At 42.6% G+C, this 12,547-nt stretch overlaps 1 protein-coding gene across 2 annotated transcripts in view; it reads right to left on the reverse strand.

The window, feature by feature from the left end:
• Positions 1-12,547, reverse strand: part of tbc1d16 (TBC1 domain family, member 16) — a 29,157-nt gene that overhangs the window by 6,356 nt on the left and 10,254 nt on the right. For both annotated transcript variants that reach the window (XM_014988778.2, XM_014988777.2), the window contains exons 5-10: positions 7,089-7,283; positions 6,832-6,979; positions 6,574-6,738; positions 5,263-5,411; positions 1,330-1,464; positions 379-565 (exon numbers count right to left, since the gene is read on the reverse strand). In XM_014988778.2, coding sequence (XP_014844264.2) covers positions 379-565; positions 1,330-1,464; positions 5,263-5,411; positions 6,574-6,738; positions 6,832-6,979; positions 7,089-7,283 — 979 coding nt within the window. The remainder of the gene's footprint in view (positions 1-378; positions 566-1,329; positions 1,465-5,262; positions 5,412-6,573; positions 6,739-6,831; positions 6,980-7,088; positions 7,284-12,547) is intronic.

Raw genomic sequence — 12,547 nt, forward strand, 5'->3', positions numbered from 1 at the left:
ACATTTTCAAGGATCAGTAAACTTTAAATTCTAATGAGCATTTAAACACTGGAACTGGAAGACTTTTGAAATATCCAAAATAAGTACAGAAAACAGAAACGACAAATAAAATGAATTATGAAGTCTGTGTAAACAAAAAATTATAAAAAAAATTTAAAAAAAAGAAAGAGAGAGAGATAGTTGAGAACAAAGCACCAGACTGAAAGACTTGTCATTCAGTTTTTGGTTTAAAAAAAAAAGAGAGAGAGAGAGAAAAGAGAAAAACAATAAATCAAGCAAATGAAAGTTAGAGATTCAATGCGATTAACTGATTTATTGCGACAGGCCTATGTACTGTATAGAAACTGCTGCCTGCGGCTACCATAGAGACTCTCCTACCAGCTGCCTCTCCATGTCTTCGTCACGCGGGGAGCTGATGAAGATGGTGTTCTCCATGAGGCCGATGAAGCACCAAAACGTGTCGCTCTCGTCTTGGATCTCAGTGAGAAGCGGGGCCACCAGGTCGGACATGCCCTGGCAGTAACCCATGTCGGGATTAAACACCGCATAGTTGAGCAGAATCCGCCTGGGGCGAGAACAAACACACACATCTGAGTTCTGACGTAACATCTGCCGAGGGAGATTCTAACGAAGAGGGCCAAACGGGAGAGGAAGCCCTGAAAAGTTTTCCTCCAACCCAAACACTTTGAATGTCTTTCATTAGGGAAACATAACACAACAATACCACCCCTCCCCGCTTCCCACACTTTTTTTTTTCCTCTTCTTGCAACCAGGGAGCTAATTACTGGCATTTCTTTCTTCCTTCTTTTTTAAGACCTGTTCTACTTTGAAGAAAACTTCCCTGGTCGTCTTCATGCATTAGTAACGAAAGTACAAACAAAGCCCAAAACCCAGAGGACATTACATTGTTCTAGTACAGCATTAGAGTAAAAATTTGATGAGTTTCTTCTAAACAAGGACATCAGGACCTTCAGCTCCGCAGCAGTTTGAAAGTAAATGAACCAGACAAACATGGGTGCGACTTATCAGCGCTAGAAAACCACAGGCTGGCCTCAGATGTAGAATCACTCCCAGACAAAAACACCAGGAGCCTCAACGAGAGTCGCAAAAATAACTAATTCCCCCATTTAAATCCTCTCGCTCCTCATTTAGAAAGCCATTAGCCGCAAGTACGAGTTGAAAGTGCTCAGACGGCTTAGTCAAAGTCAACAAAGCATGAAACTCATTTGCGGCTCTGCATATGAAATAAACGGTGTAGGTGAGGCTGAGCGTCGAGCGGACGGGTGGGAACGATGGAGGGTGACGGGCAGAAAGGGGTGTTGGGAAAACCTCATGATCTCCACGTTCGGGTTGTTCTCTCCTCTGAAGAAGTGGTTGCTGCGGTCCGTTCTGACCACGTCTTTATCCACCGTGAACTGGACCTTCCTCCAGAACTCGCAGTGCTCCTCTGGGCTCATGGATAATCTGAGGAGTCAAGCAAATGGAGCGGGAACCGATTATGAAGGGGGAAAAAAACAAACAAACGGATGCTTAATGCACTATAATCATCATAAACACATAGAAATGACTCTGCTGCTATTCTGCTCCTCATAGCTGCTGCAGAAGGTCCCCCCCAAAAATATGAGCAGTGGACCCGAGCGTTCCTCGGAGGATCCCACCGCAGCCATCCACCCTGATGTTTGGCAGCACATTACCGGCGTCCTCCGTGTGTACCAATGTACTCAGGTCCTAACAAGCAGAGGGGATTTAATTAACACTGTTTGTTTTCCATGCGGCCCCACCAGGAATAAAGCCGGCGCACCTGATGCAACGCCGCGCAACTGTTCGGTTTGAGATCTGTGTGTTTGTGTCGCTGGACCCTCCCCAGCCACCGTCCTACGCTTCGCTTTCTCAGGAGGAAGCTGCTCAGGAGTTTGGAACATTGTTTGCACCACTTCAGTGGTTTTATGGGTTCAGCAGTAAAAATAAAATCCAGGCTCCTGAAGAGGATGGATTAGCTCAGCAAACTGCCTTGCGAAAGTGTCCCTGCACTTTAAACTTTTTTGTGATGCTGCTATTGTGTATTTTAAAGGGGCAGACCAACACACAGCAGAGCATCTCTAGGAAAAGGAAGGAAAAAGATTCCAGTTTTTCACACACACACAAAACAAATTTTTGAATTTTTATTTGTAAAACTAATGTAAATCCACCCACTGCACAATTATATGCAGCTTTACGTCGGTGCGACATTATGGCTGAATTTGTTTACTGCATTTTTCACAAGTGAAACGTGAAAACCGTCACAGAAACCGAAAAACTGCAGTGAAAATCTTCATGTCATTTCATTAAGACATACTTTCTGCCTGAAAAATAAAGCTCTTCATCAGTAGACCAGATCTTCCGTGTCAAAGAAGCAGAAAGAAACATCTTAAGGTGAGAAAAACACAAACAAAAGAAAAACAATAACTTTCCGAGAAGAAATCTGTAAATATTTAGCAGATGAAGTAGCCAGTAAGGAGTCCAATGTCAGATAATTATTTACAGAGAAAAGGAAACCAGATAAAGTGTTTCAAACAAGATTATTTTATTATTATTTATATAAAACGAGAAAATAAAGGAGATAGGAACCGTGACATTCAGCTGAATGTTTCTGCAGATATCTTTTTCATAAAAAAAAAATACTTGCAGGTGAAAATGACCTCCCTCTTCTCTGAAACAAATTTAACTCATATTGGCGCTTCGGTGAATTCCTGACATAAACGGCATTATTTTACAAATTCTAACAAACTCAAATACTCAGATTATATCCAATGTTAGCTGCACTCCTATGTGCAGCTGCTGAGTTATTATTGTTAGAATGAGGACACAGGGTTGGGGGACAAGGTAAAGCCCACACACTCGCCTCCTTGCTCCTAATGATCAATCGGTGGCCTTGGAGGGCTGCCGGAGGCTCTTTAAAGGAATCAACATCAGCGTCAGAATGAAGAGTCTAATTAGGCGACTTCTGGTGCACTCAAAGCGATAATAGCCTGTACAAATGAAATCTGTCCAATTATCGTCATCGTAGCAGTCAGAGATGCAGAGACTAGAACCTGGAAACCTTAACCCTGAGACGGAGTTGTGTGTATAAGTAAAGACTCTGGGATCTGGGTCCGTCTGTGCATACCAAAGTTGTGGTTTTTCCCTCCCCTCGCCGACATGTGAGCATGATCTGATGTGATAAGCGCCGACATGTTTTCTCTCCAGAGACCTTTTATATCACACCCGGCACCTCCCCTTAACACTTCTCTGATTGTGCCTATTGATTGCTCCGCGCCTGCGATGGGAAGCCACAACAGACTCGCGTACGGTTTAATGTTTTACCGACTGAGCTTTTGGCAGCCAGACGCTGCAGCCGAGTGTCTCAGACATGATTTCAAAAGTGGTTTCCATGTTATCGAGCCGAGGTGCAGATGTTATCAGCAGGAGACCTTCAAGTTAAATAAAGATTTACAGGTGCATCCTTATACATTAGAATGCAAGTCACTCATTGCATACACGGTGATATTGTGTTCATTTTGATCATTATGGTTTATTACTAATGAAAATCTAAAATTCAGTTTTATAGACATAAGAGCAACAAAAATGTGCTTTAATAGAGAAATTGTGGGGAAAACTAATGATTTGATAATTGTCAAACACACAACCTCCACTAGGAAGAAAAAGTCATGGAGGACATTGGATGCTGAGAGTGTCTAAGCTTTTAATTGAAAGTTAAGTGGAAGGAAAAGCTGTGGAACAAAAATGTGTTACGACCATGGAAAACACCGTGACACAAATGCAATTAATGAATTCACAAAGCCATTACTTCAGATCCAGTTGGCTTTTTTAAAATGCACAAGACACAAAACCATTCAGGAAGTGGGATACATTCTGAAATCAATCCTGAACCAGAAACAGCATAAGCCATGTCTTAATAGTGAATAATGTGCCTTGGACCTTGGGAGGTGCCTGGTTAACAATCATTGTTGTGAGTTGTAGCAGATGTTCGATATTAAGTTAGAACTTTAAAAAAATAAATAAATAAAAATGTCTGTTCATTTCTGTTTTGTCCTATTTTATGACCCGCTTTCATTTTTTATTTGCCAACTTATCCAGACACACACCAGTCCTCTCAGCATATGGTTCAGGGGATTTCTGCAGTGGTGCAAAATACATGTGGAGCCATGAATGAATAAATCTGGACAGAAACACAGAGGGGAAAAAAAACACTTCACTGTGGATTACTGATGTAGCCCACTGACCTGCGTGGAAAGAGGAAGCTTGTGTACAGTCGTTATTTATCCAGTTAAATTACAATTTACAATCAAATCATGACCAATTTGAACGGCTGACTGTGACATTTTGTTTTATAGAAAGAGAACCACATGTTATGCAAACTAACTTGACATTCAGTTTTATTTCGGCCAGCTTGTTGGCTTGTCGCAATAGGAAATTTTACTGGACAATAAATCGTCTCACTAATTATAACAAAATTATTGTTGTTTTGAGGCCATTTTCAAATAACACACTGATAATGGCATAACAACGCAAGTTTTCCCTCTCAAAGACCAATAAACTTTTATTTTGTAAAGAACACTTAACACTGGAACTGAAGGATATTTTTAAAGCACAACTAAAACCATAAATAAAAATGATAAATAAAAATGTTCCATTTAAAAAGTATTAATGATCAGAACGGAAATGATCAAACTCATTTCAATTTATCATGCGATTAATTGATTAATTACATGTTCAGCTGATCGCTTCCATCCCACAGCTTAAGGAAGCAGTATTTTCTGCTAAAGGAGCCCAGACCAAGTATTGAGTCTGGGCTCAAGGTAAGGATCTTTTCTTACCAACCTTAATATTATGCGTAATATTTCAGTTTTTTTGGAAACATCATTTTGAGTTTCACTAGCTATAAGCCTCAACAGAAATAAATGCTTGAGACAAACCACTCTATATGCAACAACATTGTTCCACCTTCCAGTAATATTTTAAGAAAAAGACAAAAAAAAATGAGTAGGTCTGATTACCTTTTGAGTTAACAATGAGGAGAAATATATACATCATTAATTTAATGTTTGCAGCAAAGAAAAATGTATTTTGTAGATATTGAGAAAGAGGGGCAGGTTTCTACAAGAATTTTCTTCTTCCTGCTCCCTCTTCACTCGTGTAGAGAAAGAGTAGTAAGAGAATGTGGATTGATTGATTGATTGATTGATTGATTGATTGATTGTGCAGCATTTTTTCGTTACCCACCTTCTCTGCTGGATGTCATGGTAGTGAGCTCGTTTCTGCAGCCTCCAGGCCTCTCTTTCCTGAGAGCTGGAGTCATAGCTGTAGTAGTGCAGCAAGAAGGGCCACACCTCGCCTCTGATGGACGGGTCGATGCCGCCAAAGAAGATCGCCTGTCGAAGAAGCGGCAGGTGGGTAAATACGGCAAACACGGAGGGAGGGACATGCTCTGGCAGCAGGGCATGTTGACATTCCCTGCTAGCATGTCTTATTTTCTGCATTATGCTGTGAAAAAAGAAAACAATGAGTGTTTATTCAGCACATCCAGCAAAAACAGGACTCGTCTGTTTCCTTATTTGAACTTCTACTGAAAAAAAAAAAAAAAAGTCTTGGTCATGGTCTAACTGCCACTGAGTCATTACAGTAGACGGGTAAACCAAACAGCGACTCAATTCCAGAGAATGCAAATGACTCACAGGGGGTACAACTGACAGGGACAAACCCTCCCATTATTTACAGGCCGAGATGATGATTGAAACTGAAACTGAGAAGCTTGCAAGCTGAATTTCATTATGACTTGACAAACAAATATAGAAGAAAAAGGTGTGAAAATGGCCACTTTCATCAGCAGTGAAACACGCTCTGACTTGGTTTCTCATCCATACGATGTAGAGTTAAGGAGCCGCGACTTTCTAGAGTTTAGAAGATGCAAAAAATGTAAGGACGGAAGAAAAGAAAAGAGTTGGGACCCAAGTGAGGTAGGGTGGACACAAGAAAGCAAGAAGAGGACAGAGACAGACAACGGGTTATTATGAAAATAAAGAGCCAAGGTGTGGAGTAAATCAGGATAGAAAGAGTCAAGGTAAGACAAAAGGAGAGAAAGAAAGACAAACGAGGACAAACATGAGAAACATAGAAGAAGGAAGAGCATGAGGGAGAGAGGGAAAGAAGAATCAAAGAAGGACACAAAGAAGGAGGGAGACAACATTTAGATGATAAGATAGGAGATAAAGTCCAAACATACAACTATTTGTCCAGGCTTGCATGTTCCTTTTTTCCAGAAATGAAAAACACACATCCATTGTCTACGTTCGCTCATCCTTGCAGGATCGTGGGGTAGGGCTATTTTCTTTTTTTTTGTTGGATGGTGTGAGGAAGCCAGAGTACCCGGAGAGAACCTAATGCACTCAAAGCAGAAAAACGCACAGCTTCAGACTCGAGCGCAGGACCTTCTTGCTGCACGGCAGCCTTTGCCACCAAATGTGCGGCCATCCCGGAAAACGCTGAAGTCGCATTTCCAGATTCTTCAAGCGTGCGTATGAACCGTGGATTTACCTTCCGCAGCTTGTACTCCTCCTCCACCTGCCCGCTGTGGTTGATGTGACGCAGCCAGGCGGCGACGTCCACCCGCCTGTAAAGCCTCTCCTCGGGGTGCGTCTCGGCTGATGGCAGTGTGGGCCTCTGGATGGAAAACTGCATGCAGGACTTTTCATCCGACACCTTCAGACAGAGTGAGGGAGAGGAGTAAAAAGCCGAGTGGAAGTTTCGCCAACGAAGACCCAAAAGAGAGGTTGCCCTTCGCCTAAGTCTGACCTGGTCTTTAGGTTGGGTTTCCCTGCAGCATTTCCACTGCTGGAAGACCTCGGCCAGCTTGTCCAGACCAGCGTGGTGGAAGTGAAGGATCTTATACTGGCTCTCCCTGCTGGCTATCACAAGCTGGCCACTAGTGCACGCGTCATCACTGCAACAAAAACAACAAGTGATGCAAAGACAAGTTCACAAGGGCTTCAACTTCATGACCCTGTAATGATTCCCCCCAGGAAATGTTTTTCCATTTGCTCCCTGCTGACCTGAAGAAGAGTCTCAGTGACCTCATGTGACCCAGGTCCACCCTGAAGACTCCACACAGCTGCTCCAGAGCCAGCAGCTTCTGTTGATCCTCCCAGCGCATGGCCTGCGACTGGCCGCCGCCCTCGGACGGGGCGTGGCTGTCCAGACTGGACGCGGAGCTCACAGAGTGGTTCATGGACTCCTCGCACAGTTCCCTGTGAAAACATGACCGAGACTTTAACGAGTTTCACACTGTGCCCCACATGTCCCCCATAAAGATGTCCGTACTCATTGAACGTTTCCACACGTTGCTGCATTAAAACCACAAGCTTGAATGTCTTTTACGCAATTTTATGACAAACCAACACACACAAAAAAAAACAGAGCACAAATCTGAAGTGATTTTCAAATCGTACAAATTGAATTGAAGAAGTATGGGATGCATTTATCTTCAGCTCTACTTACTCTGATGCCTCCAAAAGAAATCTAGTACAACTAACCCTTCACTGCCTAACGTGTCATTTTTGACATAAGTTCTTCAGATGCCTTGAGAGTGTTAAAAACGTTTTGAGCATTCCAGCAAACCTGCTGTAAACAGTAAATATGTTGCTGATTATACCTTACACATTCTGTGGAATAAAAAGCAAAATGCATAGAATAAAAGCATAGTATACTTCAAAAAATCACTGCTAAATGCTTGTGTGGACTATCTTTACATGCCTGTAAAGACACATTTTTTCATATGATGATTACAACATGATGATACATGATATAATAAAAAGTTGCTAAATCAAAGCTGTTATATGATTACTCATGATACTTATTTTGTTTAAAATAATTGTTTCCCTTTCGAAAATGACTTATTGTATCAGACTTTCTTCAGATACAAATAAATATTTTTGCTAATGTTTTATTAGTTAAAAACAAAACAAAACATCTATTGTTACATCTCAGTCTGAACATACCATTCTCACCATGAGACATTTTGGTGGCAGCATCATGCGGTGTGGATGCTTTTCTTTAGCCAAAAGAAGGAGTTAAAAGAAAACGGATGCTATTAAAAAAGAAAGTCAGGAAGAAAAACCTGCTGCAAAAGTCTTGATGTTCGCGATCCAGGAGAACCTTAAAACATATAGCCGGAGCTATACTTTTAGTGGCCCAGTTAAAGCCCAGACTGAAATCTGTGAGAATCTGTAACAAAATATGAAAACAGATGTTCAGAGACGCTCTCTGTTGACAGAGCTTGAGCTATTTTGCAAAGAAGAATGGACTGAAATTTCAGTCTGTATTAAAGTAAAACTGCTAGAGACAAATCCTACCAGCTTTGCTGCGAGTCCCTGCAGCAAAAGCTGTTTCTGCAAAGTACTGATTTAGTTTGCTGTACACACATGCATGCAAAACCTTTCATATTTTCATTTGGTTACTCACTATTTTGTGTGTGACAGAGTCCAACGGGTGTAAACACACTGTAAACGTTTCATTATTGAGGACGTCAGTATGTCATCGAACCAAAATAAAGTTCATCTAAATAATTGCAAGTAAAAAAATTTAAGGATAAAACACAGGAAAAAAACAACACTTAAAAATAAAATCAGTCAGTTTCTCTTAAAATTCATTGTACATTTTGTATTATTTTGTAGAAATAATTCCAAACAACATGTGAAATCTGCAGCTCAGGACTGCATCTGTGTTCGCGTCTCTATTACATTCCTCCAAGAGGCTGCGAATAGGAGGAATGCATGAAGGCTACCAAAGACAAATACACACTCACATATACATACAATAAAATCTGAGCGTGCGCGCGCACACACAAATCACACTGTCCACCGTCCAATTTCCCTTGTCATTCCCCTCATGGTAAGTGTGTTTTTCCCGGCACTGAAACCTGAGCTCAGGGTTCCTCGGCTTGCAGGAGGAGACACACAATCACATGTTATGCATACAGATACATGGAAATATGCAGGAAAACTGGGAAAATATGTTGGCAAAAACATGCATAGCACACAACATTAAAATATATTATAAGAAGCTTTAAATCACTTGCTTACTCTGAGTCTTTCTCTCTTTGTCACACACACACACACACCCCCACGCGCGCACACACACACACACACACACACACACACACACACACACACACACACACACACACACACACACACACACATAAGTGAATGAACCATGGCTAATGACCATAATACACTCTCAAACACGAATCTAGACATGGTAAAGCGGAGAGAGGGAGACGTGTTAAAGCCACTGACATTTTAGAATCAGGCGTCTGAATAAAGATTTTCAGCATTGCTTGCACGGAAACGCACCGACAGAAAACCAAAAACCAGATGTTCCTCAATTTAAAAATGCCATTTCAAATATCGGAGGCATGAAAAACTAATTATCTCCCAGCAGCGAAATAGTTTTGACATTATTTACTGAAAAGGTGCGAACACATGTGGCAGCTCGGTGCTCATGCGAGAAGGGCGCAGCCAGTTTGATTTTTTTCCACCCTGTCTCTGTCATGTCTGGCTAATCATTTCCCTGTTAGCAGATGGGAAAATAACAAGCCTGATCAATCCAGGCTGCACAGTTTCCCTGTGTTATCTGCTGATTTACTGCGCTCCGTCTCGTGTATCGCGGCGCAGAGCAAACCGTAGAGAGATGGCGGGGGGGGGGAATGGAGGAGAGGCACAACGAGGTCTGCTAAGGGAGTTAAGTAACATGAAATATGGAGGGAGTCCTGTCTTCATAACCCCAGTGACTGTCAAGTTAGGAGTGTTTACAAGGCCCTTCAAGTCTTGTTAATTCCAACTGTCCTTCATGCTTGGAGCACATAAAAGTGCTAAAACAAGGGAATGGACCGATAAGCACGGATCACGCTGAAAACTACAGACGCAAGCTTATGTTGGAATTAACAAGCCCGTTCTAAACATTTATCAGGGCACGCTGTGCAAAGTGTAAACAAGCTGTTTTGATGTCGTCGAGCCGCTGTAGCTGGCACGTCCCATCAGGCCAGAGCGAAACGGAACGGCCCCGAGGCCTTTCATCATAACACTTTTCCTCTCCAGAGGAAAGTGCTGCCAGGTCACCCTGAGAACCACGGCCGAGCACACACACCCTCCCGCCCCCCTAGCCCCCGCCGGGACTTCCAGGTCCTTCATCTAATCCCCAAAAGGAACAGAGTGTCAGAGGAGAACAAGAGGGCGGGGGTGGTGGTGGTGTGGGCCACACTGCAGCCATATGCTGGAAAACGGTCAGCGAGGCATGCCAGAACCCATGATCCACCAATAATCCCAAACGGACGCACATAAAAGTCAGATGGAAACTTTAATGGCATCATGAGTCAAGATTTGTTTTCAAGAACATTAGTTTAAACTAAACAGCAGATCGCTTAAAAACACTTTGCAGAACTAGTCCGGCTGCTTTTCGCATCGCATCGCTTTACAGCAACAAACTTCAAAGTATTTTGGCGAGCGATTTCGACAACATAGTGCATCGTCGTGAAGTGAAACGTAAACAGTATGCTGCTGCTTTTATGTTTTTAGAAATTAGAATCTTGTATTGTGGCATGGATTGGTAGTCAGTTCTTTCCAGAAATGCCTTTTACTGCCATTGTGGCTGAAGGCTTGTGGGCCGTGTTTCTACCAGCTTTTCATAAACTAAAACCTTCATCTACTCTTTGCAAAATAGCTCAAATTCAGTCAGATTGGACAGGAAACATCTGTTTTTTTTTTTTTTTTTTTTTTTTTTCCATCTACTGATCGAAATAACAGCCATTAGCTCTTGCTTTTTGTTTCAGATCATCATCCCTCCACCCCAATTCCAAGACTGTTGTTGCTTCTAACAGGTTTATTTCTGTCCATCTTCATCCTCTCTCACCAGCATTTCATTGCAGACGCAGAGCATGCCCTCAGCATGATGCGGTCACCACCACACTTCCCCATAGTTCAGGTTGAAAGTTTGACATCATTGACATGTGGAAAGGGGCAGCTATTTCAGAGCTACCATGGCCCAATAGGACAAATTTAGACAATTGTTTTTTATGGGTTTTATTTAGAGCCATCAGAGTCAAACACAGCACCACACCAAAGTTCAAACAGTATTAATAATTTTACAAAGCACTATGCAAAAGTTTTAAACTTTATGCTTTTACTCTGCTAAGCCAGAGTTTAAAGTCTTTTAAAAGTGGTTCTGATCAATCTTCTCTAATAGGTCAGAGCCAAGTGGTTTAAGAAAATGATCTGAACAAAAACAGAGTAAGAACAGAGTTCAAATAAAGTACTTATTAAAGATTACAAGACTGACAAATTGTGACAAAAAATCAGAGGTGGCTTAAAGCCTCTTTATTATGCTAGTTGTGTGCTGCACTGATAAGTGTTTACGAGCAGAACTTGCCTCATTTTCTAAAGTCAGAAGTCAACACCATAGCAAACCAATGCGCTGAGCTTTAATCACATGTTCACGTTCCTTAAGTAAAGCCTTGGGAAGGCAGTACACACTGACAGCTCCATAATCTACAGTTAAACTTTAAAGAAACTTGTTAAGAATCTTGACAGACATTGCTGTGGATTTCTTCTTTGCTCCCTCCCTCCCCTCTCCTCTTTTCCTGCCCCCCTTTTCATCCACTCTCACTCTCCCATACGCGGTTCGTTCTCTTTGAATGATTCCAAGTGACATGTTTCCAGTTCCTGGCCCCTTAACAGTGTCAATTAAAGCAAGCGAGAGAGAGGGGGAGAGAGAGAGAGAGAGAGAGATTGAGTGGGTTCCAGGGTTTTGGCTGCCACTCCGCTCTCTTCAGCGCTCTAATCCGGAGAGCTGACATTCAGCCCAGCACAACAACCCTGGGAGCAGTGGGAATCAAAGGGCTTCACACAGACTTTAGGAAGAGAAGGGGAAAAAGGTGGAGGAGTTTGTGTGCGTGTGAGGGGCTGTGGGGGGGGGGGGACTTGAGAGGTGGGTGACGGCTCAAGTAAAAGAAGAGGAAAAGATGCAAAGTAGATAGTGGCGGAAAGTGATGGGCGGGAAAAAACATCCGAGTGGCAGAGAGTTGCAAAAACAGAGACTCTAACAGCAAAGAAGAGTAAAGGTTTGAATCTGCGGGGCGGACAACACTGCCAAGTCACACACTGACTGTGCTTACGGCCAGCTGGGGTCAGAAAAAGAGGTTAAAAATGCTTCAAACACACACACACGCACGCACACGCTGACTGACTCACTCTCTCTGCACAGGCACACACATTCTGGGCTGCATGTCAGGCCGAATAGCTGCGTGAGGAAACAACCACGAAGGGAATCATAAAATTAAATGACTCTGAGGTCCAAACAGCAACACAATCGCTGTCCAGATGGCTCCCCCTGATTAGAGAGCAGTCTGCGCAGGCAACACAGTTTCGGCGGTGTTTAAGCTTCGGATGGGGGGAAACGATCAGTGTTCCTGTGAGCTGCTTCGAATAAGTCTAAAATATTTCTCATCCCTCCTGCT

The sequence above is a fragment of the Poecilia mexicana genome, unplaced genomic scaffold, assembly GCF_051168715.1.
Source record: "Poecilia mexicana isolate PSO_F unplaced genomic scaffold, ASM5116871v1 scaffold_8, whole genome shotgun sequence".
Lineage (NCBI taxonomy): Eukaryota > Metazoa > Chordata > Actinopteri > Cyprinodontiformes > Poeciliidae > Poecilia > Poecilia mexicana.